This window comes from Neocloeon triangulifer, unplaced genomic scaffold, assembly GCF_031216515.1.
Source record: "Neocloeon triangulifer isolate White Clay Creek 2 clone unplaced genomic scaffold, ASM3121651v1 ptg000011l, whole genome shotgun sequence".
NCBI classification, from domain to species: domain Eukaryota; kingdom Metazoa; phylum Arthropoda; class Insecta; order Ephemeroptera; family Baetidae; genus Neocloeon; species Neocloeon triangulifer.
This window is the reverse complement of record NW_026775553.1, coordinates 3,168,718-3,190,210: the sequence shown is the minus strand read 5'-3', so window position 1 is coordinate 3,190,210 and position 21,493 is coordinate 3,168,718. Positions and strand designations below refer to the sequence as shown.

Genomic DNA, 21,493 nt, shown 5'->3' with positions numbered 1-21,493 from the left:
TGTGCACTTTGCTTTTGCCGCTGATGCAATTTTGACGCGTGAGTAGGGGGACGACCCCAAAGGCCCGTGGGGACTGCGCCCGACACACACAGACGTGGGCCAGACACAACAGCCAATTATTCATCCCCGCCTCCTTCAACGGCCAAAACCAACGTCCAGTCTTAATATTTACCGATATTTACTTTTCAGACTTGACACTTAATCTTTAGTTAGTCGATGAAAGAAACTAAAGATTGTGTAAAATACCCAAAAATTAATCTGGAAACTAATTTTAAGAAAAAATCTATACTTTCAATGTTATCATCATTTTTTTTTTAAATATATGTTTCCAAAAATACATGTTGTTAATTTTTTTTTTAATCTTACATAATATTATATCTAAATTATTAATCCACCAGACTTCTTTCTAGTCAAAACAGTGATATTTTTGGCGCCTTTCATCCAAATTTTTATGCTCGTTTCTCAATTTGGGATAAAAGTCAAATGTAATTCAAGATAACATTTGAAATCTCCGGATTTACTATTGTTTGCCTGAATATATATGGAGAAAATCAATAAGGAAAAGCTGGAAAAGGGGATGTTGCGCGTTTGGAAACGGAATAATCTCTTCAAGTAGGCTGCGAAAAACCGCAACATAGCTAAAGCTCTGATCCGCAGAAGGAAACAATATGCTCTTTTCTCCACACAGAGAAACGTTTCCTTCTCTGCATGGCTGGCACGTGATAAACCTACCAGCTTTCTTTCTCTCCAACACCTCCCCGGTTTAACGTGTATTTTCCTTTTACACACAAACAAATTATTTCCCGCTTTGTTGGAAAATGCGTTTGCAGAATCGAATTGATTCTGAAGTAATCTCTGCGTCAAATGGAGCGGGCAATGCACAGCGGAATGGTTTTCCTTAATGAGAAGTGCATTCGAATCGTGCGCCCGTAAATTACGGCCACGATTAATCGCCTCCTTTTTCCCTCTCTCCGCATTTTTCTCCAAATTATTTATCGCCGTCATTTTCTTTGATATCGCGTGTGCGGGGCCGTGCGGCAGCACCCGCGGCGCACCATAAACCATTCCACTAACCAGAATTGAATTCTACAGGGCTTTTCGTCCTTTCAAAAATCCCTTGAGCAGGAGAAAATTAACCTTTCATTTCAACACTCACAAGGTGCAATGCGAAAATTACAATTATATTATTTATCATGAATTATAGAATTTTGATTTGAATCAATTTTAATTAACTTAAACTTTAATAAAAATTCATATTACACGAAATTAATTTAATTGATTAAGTACATAGAAAATTTTATGAGTGCTAACAATATATGTCAATATTGTTAATGGCAAAGAGAAAACATAAAATAAAATGTAATATTGAAGAATTTTATTGAGAAATTTTGTTTTTGTAATTGCAAGTAAATAAAGAAATAATGCGTTAAATATATAAAATAAATTAATGGTTACGTATTGAGATAAAATAAATTATTATTTAAATTTATAATTATTAAAAATTAATGTGTTGACAAAATCGCAAATAATGTCATATTTATCAAACAAGTTTTGCAAGACAAATCTGATCATTTTCAAGTTGAAACACACACTCGGTTGTTTTGATTTGCGTCAGCAAGTCGCTCTCTTGGTGAGTGATTAAGCCTCTCTCGCTGTTTCACTCTAATTACATTTTTAAGATCACAATCGGCGCTGCGTGCCTGCCGTGTCCAAATGTCATGACACATTAGTTTCAAGCTCGAATCGGGCCGTGTTTGTTTTGTAACGTTTTCATTTTTGATGCTCGGGTTTCGTGACACCTCCCTTCTCTCATCCCGCGTGCGGTTGACCCCGGAATTAAATCAAAGGCGGCGGTGCATGGCGAGCGCGCGTAAGCAAATTAGACCGAGCTGCCTTTTGCTTATATTGCAACAATGTGTGTGTGGGCTTGAATTATGCTAGAGAGTATATTAGAGAGATGCAGAGCCGCCGTGCGCCCCATCACTTGAGATTAAATAATCCGGCGTGGCTGGCTGCTGCGGCTTTATTAAACTAACCAAGGCATCCCGTCTTCGCTGTGTTATTAATCATCACTAGCAGCGTCTTAATATGAGCCGAGAGGACGTGTGTCAATCAACGTGAGCCAATTTCGGTCGCCTCGTGTGGGTACAGAAAAGCCAAAAAACCTCCAGAGATCACGCCACGCTCACTTTCTTCATTATTATATTTTGACCTAAATTTTACTCAAAGAAAGTTGCTTCATTATTTTCTCCGGAGAAATCTGCTTCAAAATATGAATCCGTGAATTTTAATGAAAATATTTTATCAGACAAACAGAATTGCCAGTTTAAATTAATCGGTTGGCGTTTAGTATTGGGGAAAAAAACAGTGTTCTTCTAGTTCCAGTCACGGTTGAGAGTTGAGAAGTAAATTTTTGAGCAAGAAACTTAATTATAAAATAATCTACCAGATAAACACCTCATTCCAAAGGAAGTTTGTAAATATAAAATATTTCAAATACCATAATATTATACAAATAAAAATACATACTTTAGACACAAAATACAACCAAAAGAAATTTTGATTTTGTAACCCGATTAGCAATATTGAAGTTTCAATCCTCTGAATACAATTTTCTTAATTCACAATCAGATCAGTCACGATTAAGAGTCTGGAAAATGCCTGTTTTCTATTTGCTGCTACTTTCTATGCCTCTTAAGGTTTTTAACCTAACACTTTCAAATTTCTGGGGAAATAGACCATAATATAATACACGTAATGCAAAGTAAAGCTGCTATATATCATAAAACAAATCCTAATACATATGTTAAAAAAAATTTACAGAGACAGGAAAATTTGAAAAGATTATTTTTCAAAATTAATTTTAATTTGGTGAGAAATTTTCATAATTATGGAAGAAAGAAACGTGGTCTACCAGTGAAATGAAAATTTGAAGTAAAATATCCTCAATAAGACAAGGTATAATGATTAATTTTTAAATTTTAATAAAACTTTTTGAAGTAAACTTTAAAAAAAAAATCTGATTTGGAGGCACCACTTTTATCCAGGATAAAAAAATCGATTGCCACTTTGCAGGTGCGACGCCAAATTTTTGCTGCATGAAATTCGCAACGTGTACTTTTTGCGGTTTAAAAAATACAAAAGCCACATTTTACGCGGCGAGGCCGAAGTAATTCGTCGTCTCTCTCGGCAGGGAAAGTGTCATCGCGCGCGTGAAAATGAGTTCAAGTTGTGAAGAGTGGAAGAGAGAAGGTAAAATATTCGTCCGCACCTCTGTGGCAGCACTTAGGGCTCATTCAGCGCGCGTGTCGCCAAATTGGGCCATTTTGGGTGCGCCCGCAGCTTTTTTACGCCAGAGAGTAAAATTCGGCGGTCGGGAAAAGCCCCAGGGCAAACAGGTGAATTATTATCGGCCGAGTTTTATTTTATATGTACGCGAAGGCCGAATTCAATTTCGATTCGGGTGGATATATAATAAAGAAAAGTCGTAACTCGCCGGCAGCAGCATTTCCATAGGAAATAATCAGCCGCGAGTCTTTATGAGGCCCTTTAAAGCGGCCGCATAGTAAAATTAGGCGGTCACCTGAGGGTCGACGGAAGTATTTACGGCCCTCACAACAGATGTAAGCGTCATTCCGAGCCGTATATATTTCACTAGAGACGAGGCCTATTCTCTGTCAATAGGGAGGGTCATTACGGCGCTGCGGCCACCAGTCATTTGCAACCTTAAACAAACAAGGCGCGCGCGTCCGCAGCCGCGGTTTATTGTGCGGCCAAGAGCCGGGCTAATTTTCACAGCAATTATCTCACCGCACTTTGTAGTTTGCAGTATTGTGTAGGTTGGCCGCCCTGCGCCTGTGTGGCCCAATTGTAATGCACCCGAGGAAGCGTGAAATTTGCTTAAATTCGCAGCAACGGCGGAATATTCATTATTTGTTTAGAGCAACGCACACCGCGTGCTCTGGTGTTAATTAAATGCGGGATTTGTTGCTGTTCCTCGCCACCGAATCTCCTCTACGCTCAGTCCCAAAATCCATTTGGAAATGAAAAACCTGCGTTGTAGGCAACCCACAGCGTTTTGATGCTCAGCATATTGCGCACTTCATTATTTTTAGGTGTGTCAAATTAGAAAATTATTTTCTTTAAAAATTTCAAATTTTATTTTTACTTTTACCATTATTTAAATTTATTTTAAGAATTTTCTTATACGTTTTAGAACTTATGGAATAACTTTATATAATTTATTTATTAATTATTTATATATTAATAATATTTATATTATTATTAATATTAAAAATAGATAGATCAATAAACACAATTTGCAACTAAAAATATTACCACATTATTGTTAGTAAATTTATTTCTAATACAAATAAGTATGTGCACTGCACATTTGTACTGCAATTGAGAACGGAATGAAAAGTTAATTTCCATCAATAGCATGCAGGTTTGATTATAATATTTATGCCATAATATGTATATCAGTATTAAAGCAAACTAACTGCAAACAAAACAAAGCAGAATTAAACAAATAGTGAAGTGCTTTAATAATTTTAATTTTGGAAGTGAATATTGCATAAAATTTATTATTTATACGTACAAAATCGTGAACAAGTTGGTAATTGGGAGTGCGATTTGTCATTTTTAATGCAGCATCTGCACATTTATTCTGATACAGAAATTGTGGCGAGGGTCATAATTTGGGCGGTAGTAATTTGATTGCGCGCGATTTCCATGCAAAATCTCATTAGCACGACGAAATGAATTCAGGCGGTCGGGGCGCGGAATTAAATTATTCGCTCTCTTTTCGAGCAATAACTCACCTCAGCGAGGCTGTTGACTCTGATTATCCCGAGCAGTTAGTTGTTGTGTCGTGCAATTTGAATTCCGCAACAGCTGTTGTGCTGATTAATGTTGGTGCAAGTGATTGCGACAGGTCGGGCAAATTGAAAGTGATGAGGGTATTGCCCGATCTGACAGCGCAAAGCAAGTAGTCATTCACTCATTCATCGCCGAGCATTCGAGTTAAATCCCTCCATCATGCGGTGGTTTTAATTGGTCCCTTTTCTCTCTGCTCATCCTTTGATAGCGCGATGATTTACACCGGGAGCCAAATTGAATTCCGCCCGCACTCGATTACTCCTCCACGGACGAGGCGGTTTGACAAGAAAAAAGAAGTCGACCCCGCTTGCCTTTCAAGCCACATTAATACTTTTTATTCACACTCGAAAAACTTTTCTCTCCTTTTTAGCCAATTCAATGGGAGCTTTTCAGCTTTTCTTATCATGTTCTTAGTTAGATCAATTTTTTCTCGATCAGCGGAGAAATCATAGAATGAATAAATCTCACTCAGTTGAATGTGAACAATGCCAATTGTAAAAGGCTAAATCATAAAAGTATATATGTATTGGATGATAAAACGTACTGTCAATTTGTGATTGCATTCAACTTTTTTTTTTAAATTATGTGGTAATTTATTTCCTATAAAAGAAGACCAGAAAAGAATGCAGAAGTGCCAATTTTTTTGAACCCTTGCTTGTGCTTGGTGTTCAAATTCTGAATTAGAGTAAATCTGAATTGTTGTGAGTTCATTGTGTGTCATTAATAACTTTCTACCCTTGGAGAATCAATTTAAAAGGTTTGAATTTAAATTTTCGTCCGAATTTTACTAATCGCTGCCCTTTTTCTACATTTTAAAACTCTCTAGTGGGAGAAAATCCGCCAACCACAAGTTACCTCTTGGTGTAATATCGGCGAACATTTTGCAGCACACAGTTTGTGTCAAGGGCCGTTATTCCTGTGGGACGTGGAGGCACTTGAGCGGCTCATTTTTGCCCATATCGGCGACGCATTTTCTGACCGGCTGCTTTGATCGAGTACAAAACGCTCGACCCTTTGCATGAATAATCCTTCAATTGCATACTGCGCCGCTCTCTCAAAACATATTTGCATGTCGGTGCATGAGCATGGAACTTTATGGCATGGGTAATGTGATCGCCATAAAGAAGGCTTGCCAATGCAACTGCAAACTCTCAAGGACGCGCGCGAGTAGATTTTTACAACGCTCGCGGGAATTGATTTTTGTACCGCATATGCATGCTTTTTTATACAAGCTTTGGATGTTTTTTCAGACACTTCACATACGTACATATAAAATGTCAAGTGGAATATGTTTGCCAGTGTTAAGCGCTGTTATTTAAAGTTATAATAAATGGCATGGCGAAACGAGTAATGAAGACTTTTCAATCTTAAATTTGCTATTAGCTTTTTTGAGGAATAAATTATAACTGTTAATTACCATCCATTTAAAACTATTCGGCGATGTAATTTGGTATTTAATTAAAAAAATTTTTTGATTTATTTGAAATTTTAAATTTCATTAAAAAAAATGACAGAGAAATATTTAATTGTGCATGTTTTCAATTGAAAGAGCTTTAAAAGTCTGCGAGGGCCTCGTCGGCCGTCGGAGAGCTCCCATTAGCACCCAGTTTGGCTCGGCGTGTTTAGCCGGCGCAGAGCAAAGTCTGCAAACAGCTGAGGGCTTTGCCTGGATTACGCCGGCACTCTCGGAGTCATTTGAGTTGAAGTGATTTTATTAAAGCAATTAAGGGAGATTTCAATTATTTACGCACACGTGGTTCCGAAAAAGAAGGGTTGCTGGTCTGCACAGCCAGGCCAGGCCTCGCCAAGCTGGCCGCTGGGCTTAATTGACAGCAACTTGAGAATCATTAATAAAGATTTCCCTGCGGGAGTTTTAATAACGGCCTCCTCCGTCGCTATAATGAGCCGCTATATCCATTTTGCTGCCGGCACAACAACACGCCGCCGGCACCTGAAATCCACACCGTGTTTTAACAAAGCTTACGAAAAATCTGCACAACTCACAGAGATTCGAGTTTTTCACAACCAAATTAAGATTTTGCCATATAAACGCGGCAGCATTTTCTCTCAATGTCTGTTAATTTCAAATAATCTTTACGTAAAATCTCCGCTGATATTTTTAAACGCTATTTTAGAAGTAGGAAATTTTACTTTTGCGTTTCTAATTTATCATTTTCCCTTTTTGTTTTGGACCTAATCTATTGACAGAAATAAAATATTGAATTTCATTTATTTTATTAATATAAGTCTTTAATTAATGTGTACACTTTCATTCAACAACTTCACCATAAATAGATTAGTATGGAAACGTTCTATGAAAAATGCAATTTACAAACAAGAAAATTAATTTTACAAAAAAGTATCGTTTTTTAAATATTTTTTTTTTAATATTGTTAGTCATAAGAACAAAAACTTAGTCAACGGTGGTTCACTGCGGAGGATAAGGTCTTTTTGAGAAATAAGAATCAATACATAAAACTAACAATAATGGTTTTGGAGCCTGTGTAAAAGTTACATGTGCTTTTTCAGTGCAGAGTATTTATAAGAAAAAAAATTAAATTTATAATCTGTACCAAATTTCTATAATCCCACGTTAGATTTACCAATGTTTTAAATTATATTATATTTTTGTTTTAATATTCCACTTTCTAATGTTGAATAGAGGGATTTTCATGGTAAAAAAAAAGATACGCTCATCATTGGTAATCGGTTTTATCGCCTTTGTCCGCGGATATTCAAATCCTTTAGCATGGGCAGGAATTTTGTGTTTTTTTTGTCCTGATATACGCTTGATTTTTTTTATTATTTTGCTATCGATCACTTTCAGATGTTTCAGTCTCAAAAGCTTTTATTCTGCAACCATGTGGGGAAATAATATTCAACAGCGCTGCATCCAGAACACAAAAATCAAACATCCCCTCGGGCACTTGAAATAATAAAAACGAGCTGCACTTTTCTCTCTCTCTCTGTGTTTGGCATTCGTTTATTTGAAGCTCCACTCCCGCTTCGAGCTGTTGCCGTCTCATATAATAAATAAATAAAAATAAATATCCTCCTCAAGAGAGACAATCCGCCAATAAACCAGGATCTTTTTCGGCGTGAAATTTATTTCAAATGCAAAAAAAATAAAAAGGGCAGAAAAACTGTGATCAAAAAAATGGAAACTCGACCTCCACTTCATGAATTTATTTCCCGAGTTCAGTTTCCTGGAAAAATGGAAAAACGGGGCAGGTATTTTTGACACGCGATTGCCGCGCTGCATTGCTACTGCGGACTGTCAAACCACAAACGAGTCTCGGAAAACTCGCTCACTTTCCCAGTCCGGAGAAACTTCTTGTAAGCGGGTTGAAATGAGGAAAACTTGGCTTGCGCATAGTTGTTGCCGCTCACAGACGGTCTTAATGAAGAAAAACAAAAGCAAATACAAGGAATATTTCCCTATTTGCAGAGAGCGCCATTTTTTGTGCATAAAAACTACATTGCACAAAATATAGGAAAATATAATGTATGTAATAAAAAACTTAGCAATCTGTAAAAATGTTTTATTAACAATTTTAATTTTATCTTCCCAAGACACACCTCTGGGTTGGTACTGGGAATAAAAGTTTTTATCTTTATTTTAAAAAATTGTCTCAAAAGCTCCATTTTAGCCTGGATTGCAAAATTAACTTTTATGAATTTTCATAACGATGTGATTTTGGAAAATTAAGAGATTTATTCATTTCATCGGATATTTTCTACATTCATTGCAATAATTTGAAGAATTTTTCGAGATCGTAATTTGCTTTTGTACCCGAAAAACTAATTTATGTTTTGTTTTCATCCCCTGTAATTAACAGTCCTCTGTTTATTTTAATATTAGAATTAAAAAAATTATCTCCTCACCTCTTGTTTTCTATTCATTACATTTTTCTTAAAAATTGCGATTTTATTTAAAATAAAAAATAAAAATTTTCCCTGCCCTAGTGAAGGTTTTATTGCCACTGGTTTTAAGTTTGAAATCTCTGTTAGGAAAGGAATCAATACATTAAGCCCACAAAAAAAGATTTTGAGTGATCAAACTTAAAAAGTACTAAACACTGAACTAACAAGACAAAATATCCTACTGCAAGCGATTCATTTTATTTTCATCTCAAAACTTGCAAAAATTTATCAATATACCTTAAAAATTTTATGAAGATAAAATAGTTATTGTTCTAATAAAGAATTGCTGCAATTTGTACCCAATGTACTTTTTCTTACTTTCATTAACATTTTGCAACCAAATTGAATTTGATTTTTGTGTTACAAAGGGATTTCTTGTGTTCCCCCTTGAGAGAAATACTTGCGGGGACAAAACTTTCCGGCCGAGTGGAAACATTAAACTGGAGGTGTATTTCGAGAGAGCAACTGCTGCGGCTTCTTCCTGTTGTGCCGCGCGTATTTCAATAATACACGCGTATAATTTACTTTCTTGCGTGTCCGGCTTCCTCTCTGTGTTTGAACAAGTCTCTGATGCGCGGCACTTTCTTGTGCGGCAGGTACGAAATGTGTGCGTTTGGTTGAAACGAGGGTAGATTTCATTAGAGGCCCCTCGAGTGCAGGCAAATTAAAAACGGCGCGTTCAAATTGCATTACACACACACCTGCCCTAACGTGATTTCAGCAACTTATGCACCCAGCTATGAAATCACTTGCTCGCCCGCACTTAAAGTGATTCGCTGTCAACTTGTGCATATGCAAAAGCAATTATTCGTCTCCTAATCTAATACAATGTTTTTTGATTTATAAAAATAATATCTGAGGAATATTTGAAACTCGAATATAAATAAGTAGGTATAAAGCCGGTTAAAAATAAAATAATCCATTAGTCTTTAGATGCAAATTCTTTTGAACAAACCCACTAATTTTTATACTATTTTAAAAGAACTTTTGTTCTCCATGCAAGGGACACATGTTGGTGAAATCTAATGCGCTCAGCTCACACTTTATATAATTCTCAAAACTAACAATAAGTTGACAACTTCCTTGTCTTGCTCACATTTGTGTTGCAGCTTAAGAGTTGCTTTGTATAAAAATTGTACTGATTCTTGTCGATAGAATCTGGATAGAATTAAATAAATTGTTCCATTTAGATTCAAACTCAAAGGAAGAAATCCAAAAGAGTGCCTAGAATCCATTTAACTGTAATTAGTAGAATTGTGAGAATTGTAGGCTCTTATGTAGAATATTTGTTTGTATATTTATAATTATGCATAAAATTAAAAATGATCAGAAATAAACATTTAAAAATGTGAATAATTCAGTTAATAATTATATTATTCTTAAATTATCAAAATACTGAAAATAATTATGGGTTTTTAAACAATTAATGTTATTTATATTTTAAGAATTTACTAGAACATGTTTAGTTTCCTTACAATAATTTTATGAAACTCTGATTTATAAAAACAAATCTTCAATCAAAAATTGATAAGTTTCATAATACTTAAAAGCCTACTATTCCCCCTCAACGTGGTAAATTAATTGGTCGTAGAAAAATGTTTCATTTATAATTCGATGGAAAAAAATTAATGTTAATTTATAGAAATGACGCGATTTGACATGTTCCACGATGTTGATAATTCGTAGGTTTACATTGGGTGAAAATTTCAAAGGGTCCTACCTCCAACGTGAGCCGCGACCTGTTGTCCCACGGCGAGGGCCAGGAGCAGCGCTTGGAGGAACATCCTGCGAGGCTTGTCCGGAGCGAGTGAATGCGCGATTGCCGGCGACGGAGGCGGCGGCGGCAGCGGAGGCGGCGAGGAAGGGGGTGAAATGTGTGTGTGCGCGCGATGATCGCCAAAGAAACACTAAAGCAAAGCCGCCGAGAGCGTGCCGAGTGTATTTGCAGCAGCGCACACTCTATAAAACACGCCGCCGCCGCCAGCCACCGACCGAAATCCCACCCCCCACGTGTTCCGATAATAATATTGCTAACAATCTCGCTCTCTCTCTCTCTTTCTCTCGTGATTTAAGGCAGTTTATTTTTTATCCCACTTGCGCAATTATGCCGGCGTTTCTCTGAAAAATATGCCTTGACAAGAATGCAAAGGAAATTCCCAACCGGCCAACACATGCACACTGATTGCCAGGCAAATCAAGACATCACAAATTTTACGTTTATTTCCTCTTACGGAATTTTTGTGAATGAAGGAAAAATGTTTCCTTTGAATTTCCTTCCCACATGAGAGTCATTTGTCACATTTCTTCCTGAAAAACAAGGAAAATTAAAATCAACTCTATTCGATTCCATTGAGAAGCTCGCATGCATGGCTACAGAATCGTTTTGCAATTTAATGTTATAAATTATGGATGTATGACATTCTCTTAGAAAATATGAGAACAGATCAAATTCAGATATGTAATTTTACCTTTAATCACTTACTGAAAAATTTAGTTATGCTGTAAAAAAATGATAAATAATAAAATATAAAAATATATCAAACAAAACAAGAAGCTTATTTATAAATTTAATAAATAAAAATACAATATAATATATAAATATATATTTACAAATTTAAAAAATTATTAAATTAAAAATTAGTTTAATTCAAAGAAAATAAAATTACATAAGAAAATTTTAAAAACTTATGTTTATTATATAATAATTATATAAAAATTATTTTAATTGTCTGTTTACACAACATAAATATTAAACTCTGTTTTACATTGTTATATCTTCAGAATGGAAAATACTAATTACAAGGGAAAAAAAGATGTGAAGGAAAAGTAAATTTTATTTACATAAGTACTTCTGAAATGCGGGATCATCATTTCAGGAGAGTTTGCTAATTAAATATGGAATGATTAATGAATAATATTATTGAAAAATAAACCACACAAAAGGTCCGAAACAAATCACCTTGTTGGAGCTCGCGTTGGTTTTTCTGCCAAGCGGTTGGAGATCGCCGCTGGATATTTTCATTCAATTTTGTGTGGACGAAATTAAAATTAAATTTATTTGCTCACGCGCGCGCGACGTTGCGTGTTGCGAGCGAACAAAGGCGCGCTTTCAAAGCCGAGTGGACACGTATTTTGACTGATGGCCGGAGCGATGCATGAATAATTTTGTCGCTAATGTCACTGCCATGCCTAATTAGGGCCCAAATTTACAATTCCACAGCACATAGTGAGAGATATTGAGCCGCTTGTCTGCTTCGATCTGTGTTGCTTGTTTTCCATTATCTCCATAATTTCAGAGTCATTTTAATGCAGGCTTTCACCATTCACTGGAAATTACATTTTTTTTTAAATTTTTCAAACAAATGTTCATTCCTGTTTATAAATAATAAATTAAATTACCTATAATTAAAATAATAAAACACCGACATTTATTTTGTAAAGCCAACAATGAATGGAAAATTAATGAGCAATAAAATTTGAAATTTTATTTAATTAAATGATCATGATGATGTTTTTTTTCCATTAATTTAGTATGAAGCTAAAATTAAATAGCATGTTGACTTTATATCAACATTATCATCCTTTCCAGTGGGATTTCAGAATGTTTTTTTTCTATTGCATTTGGTAAAAGCAATATTTTGGCCGGCACGGTGTTGCGAATGAGTGGTCAAGATTTGAGGTTAATTCAACGAGGTACAATGGGCGAGAGAACTGCGGTCGCAAAACATATTTATTAGGGCGGGCGGGCGAAGAGTAGCAAAACACGAGGAGAGCTCTCGCTCTCAAACTTACATTTTATCAAGTGGGCGAATTGCGTGTTTATTGTGGCTCTTGTATCGCCCTCGGTCACGGGATAGCGCCAGAGACTCTCGGCTCGCTCGCTCGCCCGCACACTCGTGCGCTGCCAACATAAACAATAATCACAAGAAAACAAGACACAATCTCCGCAGAAATTGCGTTTCGAAAAGGCAAAACACCCACAGCCCGGCGCGTCCAGAGCTTTCACTTGATTAAAGTCTCTTCCAACATTCCCTGCATAAAAAAAAAACGCGAAAAGCAAAAGTGACAATATGGATTTTTTGAGCTAGTCTGGTATAAATGCATGAGTAATCTTAAGCACTTAAAATGATTGACATTTGACCTGGACAATCTGTAAAGAAGCTTACATAAATCACGGATCAAAACAAGAAGCGACTTAACGGATTTCTAAATTGGGGGAGCGAATTTCTTAACATGTATTGATTGTCTGTAAAATCAACGAAATTAACAGTACATATAATGCATATTTTTTAGGATTCATAAAGAGAAATAAAAAGAGAATAATAATATTTTTACACTGCACGACCTGTGCACGACGAAAATATCTTGTCGTCTCGGAACGTAATTCCACACGTCAAGGCGATTAGTCACAGTACTAATTTAATTATTTCCCGTTTCGAGTGGTTTCTTTGGGTTTTAAATTCTCAATAAATAAATAATTAAGCATAACTTGAATCACTCGATTTAAAAATAATGGCTATTCAATTATACTATATAAAAAGCCGTTCTTTCTTTTTGTGTAAAAATAGAACCAAATTTTATGGCCGAGGTAAAAAATTTGATCAAATAACTTTATCTCCTTAGTATCAAGCCATTCATTCATAAGAGGCTCATTTCTTCCTTGTTTTGTAGTTCTGCTTTGTAACTTGAAACCCAAAACAAATAATATATGAGTTATCTACACATTGTTAAGAATTTCATATAATGCTTTGAATTAACTTAATGGAATCCATAGAATTTCTTAATTTATTTTTATTAATTCTCATTCTTATCAATATAATTTAACAAATTGTGTAGTTTACAATAAAAGGTCAAGATACCAAGATGGCTGGATGTATTTTTTAAATAAAAGGTAAATTATTAAGCATTGGCTGTTATATAAAATTTTTATTTTTTTATTTTTTATTATACATTAAATCAAAAACAATCAGAAAACAATTATAAATGTAAATGATGAAGTTTTTAATTATTTTATTATTAAATTATCAAAATACTACAAATATATCTAGAATATAAATGCTAAAACAATTATTATAATGTTATTTTTATTTTAAAAATTTACTAAAACATAATTAGATTAATTAAAGTAATTTTATTAATCTCAAATTTATAAACTTCATCTTCAATCAGGACTGAATGAGTTTCATAGTTTTTAAAAGCATAATATTGCTCCCCCCCCCCCCCCCGCCCAACAAGGATTATTTGGCTGTAGCATGATGCATGATTAATTTAAAAAATTTTAAGCATTACTTGGATCACTTGATTTTGTAATAATGGCTATGCAATTTATCAAAAGTATGTTCCTTTTCCTTTACTTTTTTTACCTTTTGAGAGAGAATTGAACTAAATTTCATGCCTGAGGTAAAACTTGAGGCATAATAAATTTAACTTCTTAGTTAGTATCAAGCCATTCATTCCTCAGAAACTCATCTTTTCCCTAAAATTAGGTTGAAGCTGAAAACAGCAAGTTACAAAATTGTTGAGCATTTCTCGTCTGCGGTGAGTTAAAATGAGGAGAAAGTCCATACAATTTCTCTTTAGAATCAAATTTTCCGAGTTTGAAATGAAAATATATTAATTTTATGTTCCTGGTCATGAAGCATATTATATTGTTTTTGTTAGCTTTTGGCGATCCATTTTTGTTGTACAAATTTATGTAATAAAAACATAAAGTATCAAAGAGAAACTAGTGGATTCCGGGAATTGCAAAATCTCCTTTAATAAACCACGTGATGCCCGCAGCAGAAAAGCAATTGCGAAGCAGAGAGCGCGAGAAAACGTGGTCACGATAATTCACAATCGTACGTGACCCGTAAACGGCCCGAAAATGAACACACTCGGCTGCGTGATTGCGACAGGAATTCAATTAAAAATATAGCAGCATCCGCCGAGAGCAAACAAACTATGGCGCGGACAAACAAAGCGGGTGTGCTTTATTTTTTAATAAAAATCCAACGCGCTGCCGGCGAGCGAGCCATGAAATTTTCACCATCTAGAGAGCATTGTTTGCGCACCGCAGTTAGGCGAAATCAACGCCCGTTTGCGCGCGTTAACTGGCCGGCCTGTGCGTTATGCCCGCTCTCGCATTTATTTATCAATTTCCGACGGCCAACTCTTCCCACCGATTGTTTACTACCCTCAAAAGGTAGCGCGTGAAAATTTGATAGCTCTCGCACCGTCAGCTTTTTACTGGACCTTGGTCTGTTATTAAATTAACAAAATCATTCATTTTGCATCTGAATCATTGTTAGTAGGAAAATTTTCAACAATATCCAGTATTTTTTTTTTTATAGTAATACAGTTTGATGTTTCTAACAAAAGAGCTGGGAACATCAATGCCCTTTTGGTTGAATAGATGAGAAATAATATCTCAAATTGTTCATTACTTTTAAAAATAATTAACTCATACAGGAGTATTGTTAACAAGGACAATTGAGACTTTTTAATCGTACCTCTCTAAAAAAACAGCCTTATCTCAATAAAGAGCTCAAAATTATTTCGATTTTGAGTCAATTTTTTTAAAAGCAATAAACTTTTTAGTGGATTTCTCAATCAAAATTATAATTCCATCAATTTACGAATTTCAAGAGCCATGTGGCATGTTTAACAACCTCCAATATTTATTCTTTTTAAAGTACTACAGCTACAGCTTAATAAGGATGCTAACGTTTGTGCAAATTATACTTTTTTTATAGCTCAATAAAATTATTTTTTATAATTAAATTGTGATGTAAAGTATTAAAGTTTATAAAAAATATATTGCAAAATTAAAATAATAATAATAATAGTTATTAATTTATATAAATTATTAAAATGAAGCACATTATAAATTTAAATATAGAATTTTTTTATTAAAAATATAATATATAGGTATAAATTGCGTTGTTTGTTTTATTTGCATCACATTAAATTAACAAAGCACAATAATTATGTGTCAAGCTTATAACTTATCATGTGATTATTTGGAAGTATGAAGACAAAATTGAAAAAATTCTTTATTAAACTGTACGGGCTAATTATACTCATCTATAGATAATTGATAATACTTTAAACCTTCAGTGAATTCTTAATATTTACGTTCTTTTTTTATTATGAAGTTTCTGCGTTTATATATTATATTTTCAAATAGATTCGTTGGTTTTGTACTTGCTATGAAAGAAAAGGTTATTATTTACATCATAATTGTTTATGTTTAATAAACATCAACTTCGTGTAAGCTATAAAAAATTGACGTGAAATTGAATTTCAAGTAACTATTTAATAATATTACCAAGAAGAAGCCGCACGTGGTTTGGAACAAATTCTTCTGCGAAACGCAATTTGCAGCAAACAAACAAAATGTCTCGAGAGAATTCCTTTTTGCTTTTGCGCACCGACAAAAGCAGATTCCGCTCAATTGGTTAAATTTCGCAAGCTTATTATCATGTTGAAGAGAGCGCGGGCGAGGTGGTGAGTTGGTTGGCGGCGACGGAAAGGGCTTCCCTCGGCGCCGCGTGCAAGACAAATAATCCGCCGCGCCTCATTTCTTCGAAACCCACACTTGAGGGACTTCTTGCAAATAATCTCAACCGTCGACATGACAGCACTCCATAAATACAAACGTACTTATGTAAATGCACGCCACGCTCACAAACTGCACTTTGCATTTCATTAATCTTGCACCTCCACTTTCCACGCGTCAACCTCGTTAATTTAAGATGAAGTGTTGTTTTTCTAGTGTGTGTGTGTGGGGGGGGGGGGGGGTTTACGCATACGTCAAGTGAAGCAAAAACATGATGCAGTTTTTCGCTGGGGTAAAATCTTTAGTGTTTCTGCAAAATTTTTGTTTGGCCAGCACTTGAACTTCCTTTTTTTCTTGAATTATTTTACTTCTTTTAAATTATTTGTTTAATTTCAACCCACTTAAATACTTTTAACAAATAATTTTAATTGAAATTTAATGCTGGAAACAATGAGTTTTGGTTAAATAATATTAATGCAGAAATTTTTCATATACCCCGAGTTATATTTCTAGTTTTTATCTCTCTTTATCTTTGTCTGATGCGATGCTTCATTATAGCAATTCGCGCCTCTAGTTTTTCCAACTGCAGTTGGATTTTTAATCAAGGTACTCGGCGGAATAAAAACTCTCTGCTTCACAAAAGGACAGAAATTTTTACGCCAACACTAAACAGAGCGCGGATACGATGGTATTTAGATGATCGATTGCCATCCCGGTTAGCACTGCTGGAAGTGGAGATGAGATTATGAAAAAGCCGTCCGCCCATTACGATGCGATCTGCCTGTTTCATCTCCGTCTCCTTTTTATTCCAACGTTGTCGCTTTGATGCCGCCAGTCCCATTCACATCGCAAAAATGCCGTCATTACTTTCATGCTAATTTGTTTCTCCCTTTCACAATCCAAGGACTTTTAAAGTGCTACTCTTGCTCTGGAATTTCCGATTAAAAAATACTTTACAAAAAATTCTCGTGCCTTTATTCGGGACTATATATTGATTTGGCCCGAGGCTTTTATTTATTATTTTTGTTATCTAAAATTGGATGTAGTGACATGAATATTTCTCTCACTCTGCCCATAGTGAATAAATAAATAAATGTATTTTCCCCTTCAAGGTTTTTTTTTCGTTTTTCTTGAGGGAGAAATTTGAATACTCACCGGCACGAGAGCCAATATAACAAAGGCTTTTTTTCCCGGGACCCGAAGATGACAGTCGGAATGATGACGGATGGCTTTATCCGCGTTTGATTTTGCGGTTGCCCAGAGATAGCATCGTTCGGCGCTGCTCTTATTTCAGCCCCCTCTGGCCATCTACATGCGGTCAAGGAAATGGAAATGCGTTTTTCAGTCCCTCTCTGCTCTTTTCTCCTCGCCCAGCTCTACTATTAGTGAGAGGGTGCGCGTAATTATTATTTTAAAGGCACGTGATCGCTCTCTCGCTCAAACCCCCTCTAGATTTGTAATTATCGAGCCTATTACGCTCATAATTTATGATGCAATGGCGGAGCCAGCCAAGTATTCCCCTTTTGCTTTTAAAACCACCCTTGCCGAGCTTGTTAAATGCATTAGTCGGGGAGTTTTAAGACTCGTTGGCTGAAATATTGCTTAAGTTTCACTTTTTAAGCCTTATTCTTTTTTTTGACAATTTGTTTGCAGGTATAATAAAGCTTCTGGAAGATTTTTACAATTTTTAATTTTCTTTAAGTTTATTTAGTTCAAAAACTTATTTTTAATTATTTTTCATGACTACAGGATTATTTAGCGGCAAATTTTTATTTTCCAAGCGTGCATGTATTCGCAACATGTGGCACGGATTGCAGTAAACCTAATAAGCTGTAACTTCTGGATGATTGTATAGTTTTCAAATTTGCTAATTAGTGGCAAGTGTGTATTTTTTGTATATGCTAAGTGAGATATGAAAAATTATCCGCATCCGTGGCCAGGATGAATGGGGTCGCTTTTCAAATAAGCTTGAAAAGGGGACTTTGTGCTGTGGTCTGCGAGGGCATTCCACTTTTTGAAGCACACGGAGCCGCGCGCGCTAATGTGCGATCTTGAGGCAGGTCGGGCGGTTGCATGCAAAACAAACAAGCGTACGGTAATTTATTCCGACGGCGCACTTTAAAAACCAGCGCTTTTTTCTGCTGCTTTTCTCCCGTAATTATTTGCAGTCGTCGGGGAAAAACCAAGACGAAGTAGAAAACACAAGGGCGGAAATTTTAAATCAAATCCTGCTGAATTTATCGCTCGAGAGGTGTGTCTCACCTACAAAGGCGTAAAAAATAAAATGTATTTGTCGTCCGCATGCATGATGTGTGACCTGCTTTAGTTCACAGAAATCATTAGCCGCGGCGTGCTGCTGTTGGGTTTAATTCCGTTCAGCCATATAAATAATAGCAGACTGCTTGTAATAACACGGTACGTTATCAAGGCAGCTAATTTCTTGTCTTGGACTTTAATTGAAGTGCCGAGGAATAAACAAAACGCAAAACCATAGCGATAGCAACGGAATACATTTTCTGCTTGATTTTCTTCTAATAAATTTTTAATCTTCAACTTGGAGCAGAAAATATGTGCTTAAATTATCTTTCAAATATAATCCAATGTTATGTACATATTTTCTTTTTAATTTAATTGGTAGTAAAAAATCCTATATAGTCAATTGCAAAAATGTTTTGCTTGCCAAAAATATTTAATTATTTTTTTCAAAGAAGTCTTCAATAATTTTCACTATATATATTTTTATAAAAGCAACAAAAAACAATAGACATTTTCCAAAACTGTTGTAATTTTAAATTACATCCAAAAGATATTTTAAAATAATACAAAGTTTGAAAATCACTTTATTGCATTCGCAGCTGCGCATGAAAAGTAGAATGAGTTGTGTTTTGTGTATATTTATGGAAATTTCTGAAGAAGCACCGCGGAAATAATAAAATAAGCTCGTTAGTGCGGAAATCCAAGAAAATAATTTTCGCGTCTGGCGCTGCCGAGATAAATTGTGCGTTCTTAATATTCCCCCTTTGAGGCCGCGCAGAGAAAGTGCGCGGCATTATAGAGAGAGAAAGAAAGGGAGGAGATATTTAAGTAAGAGCATATTATTTTAGTTAATATTCAAGACTGCGTGCCTATTTAGCAATTAAACGCGGCCCTCGTCTCGTCTCCTCTTTAATAACCGCTTTAAAAGCAATGCCGCGTTGCGCGCGGCGCAAGAGACATTTTAATTGCTCCGCCTTTTCACATTAACAAAGCTTTTTATGATGACATTTTTCTCCTTCCGCCATGATTAATCGTTATGAATATTAAATATCGCGCCGGAGAAAAATGTCGTCCCGGCTCAAACTGGATTCTGTTGACTCTTCGTCGCGGGCAATGAGAGAGCATCTCTCACACTTAATTACGCCCAAGCATTTCTCATCCTTCAACACAAACTGCCTGCTTTTCACTTCTCCTTAACTTAATAATCTAAAAAAAGAATGCCTCAAACTCTACCATATAATAATTTGGAAGAATATATGGCAAAATCAAGGAATTTCTACTGTATTAAATTATTTATTATTATATTTTGCTATTTTTAATCATAGATATCAAGTAATAAAAAAAAACTGTGTAGAAGAAATAATGTTTTCATAATTCAACTGATATTATTCATAAGAATTACTTCTCAGATTGATTATTTATTTTGACTTAATTCAAAAACCACGAGCAAAATTATTTTGAAAGAGTGCGAATTGTAACAATATTTAAATAATTATAAAAATGCTTTAAAATGTATTCATAAAAACTATTATTAATAAAATTAAATAAAAGTTTGCAATTAAACATATTATATAATTGAACAAAATGTTCAAGTATTGTTTTTTTTTTCAAACTTAAATTTTTTTTAAAGTGTGTATGATTATTTATTTATTTTTTACAGTCATTATGCTCCTTATTATTCAGAAATATGCAACCTGCCGCACAATGTTGCTCTCCGCGTTGCCTACGTTTTCGCCAAGTACTCAATCTTAATCTTTTTTGTATTATATCGTTATTTTTGCTGTCTGTAGTCCGGACGATTGATTTATAAATTGGATCGTGAAAGCGATCTCGAAATATAAAGTACGCGCCGCACATCCGTCATCCATCATGACGTGGATGGCCAGAAAATTAATTGTCCCGCCGCAAGTCAGAGTTGAAAAAGGCCGTCAAACTGCCCGACCAACAAATGTGCCGACAGAGCAAAAGCCAAGCAATACGGTCAGTGTGTTGTTTCGCCTGTTCGCAACAGTCCGTCCTGGAATGAAATGTGGCCGGCTTTCTTCGTCGGACTGATAAAATAAATGGAGCTAGCTGCAGTGTCACAGGGGGACCTCCTTAATGCACTTTGCTCGCCCCAGCCTGCTAATATTGATCAATCAATCATCCCTTATGTACCTTGAATGACACATGCACACCAAGGCAGTCACACATCAACCCTTCTCAAACTCACGCATTGTGTCTGAAGATTTTTTCTTCGCATTTAATTCAAAAGTGAATCACTACTTTTCTCAAAGTGAATGCAAATCCGGCATGCAGGTGTTCAGCTAAAGTGTACAATTTTAAAAGTGGCCTCGTAACTCAACGGCTGACTCTAATTCCTTAGAGTAATGGCCATGCAAGGAGGACGTAAATTCTTGGAATGCATGCATACCCCGCCGGCGTATAATAACAAGCCCTTCGCAGAGAGAGCCTCTTTTATGTGCATTTTTCAGCAGCCAATTTGCGCACACGCTGCAATTACTTTTTACTCCCTTATAATGGGGCAGAGAAACGGCCAATCGGAATCAGGCCTTCCGCTGTCGATCGCCTTTCAAACACGCTTTTTCCAAAGAAGTTTGGAAAGGCAATATTTAATCTCCGGACTTTTCAGTCTTCAAAAAGTTTTGCACGTAAAATGTAGCGTAAAAATCAATATTACTGGATTCTGCTTGCTATTTGGAACTTATTAATTTTTTAAATTAAATATTGAAACTTCAAATTTTTGTCTGCAATATATAAAAATAATATTAATAATAAGGAAACATAATATTTCAACTTAATTAAGCTTCCAATAATAGTAAATGACAAGGAAAAATACGCTTAAAACAAAAAATTTAAATATTGTATTTAAAATCATATTCAATTAACAAA

At 35.3% G+C, this 21,493-nt stretch overlaps 1 protein-coding gene across 4 annotated transcripts in view; it reads right to left on the bottom strand.

The window, feature by feature from the left end:
- Nucleotides 1–10,695, bottom strand: part of LOC132196043 (opioid-binding protein/cell adhesion molecule homolog) — a 99,829-nt gene extending 89,134 nt beyond the window's left edge. For all 4 annotated transcript variants that reach the window (XM_059618423.1, XM_059618426.1, XM_059618427.1 and 1 more), the window contains exon 1: nt 10,526–10,695. In XM_059618423.1, coding sequence (XP_059474406.1) covers nt 10,526–10,589 — 64 coding nt within the window. In that variant the 5' untranslated portion in view covers nt 10,590–10,695. The remainder of the gene's footprint in view (nt 1–10,525) is intronic.
- Between the last annotated feature and the right edge of the window lie 10,798 nt (nt 10,696–21,493).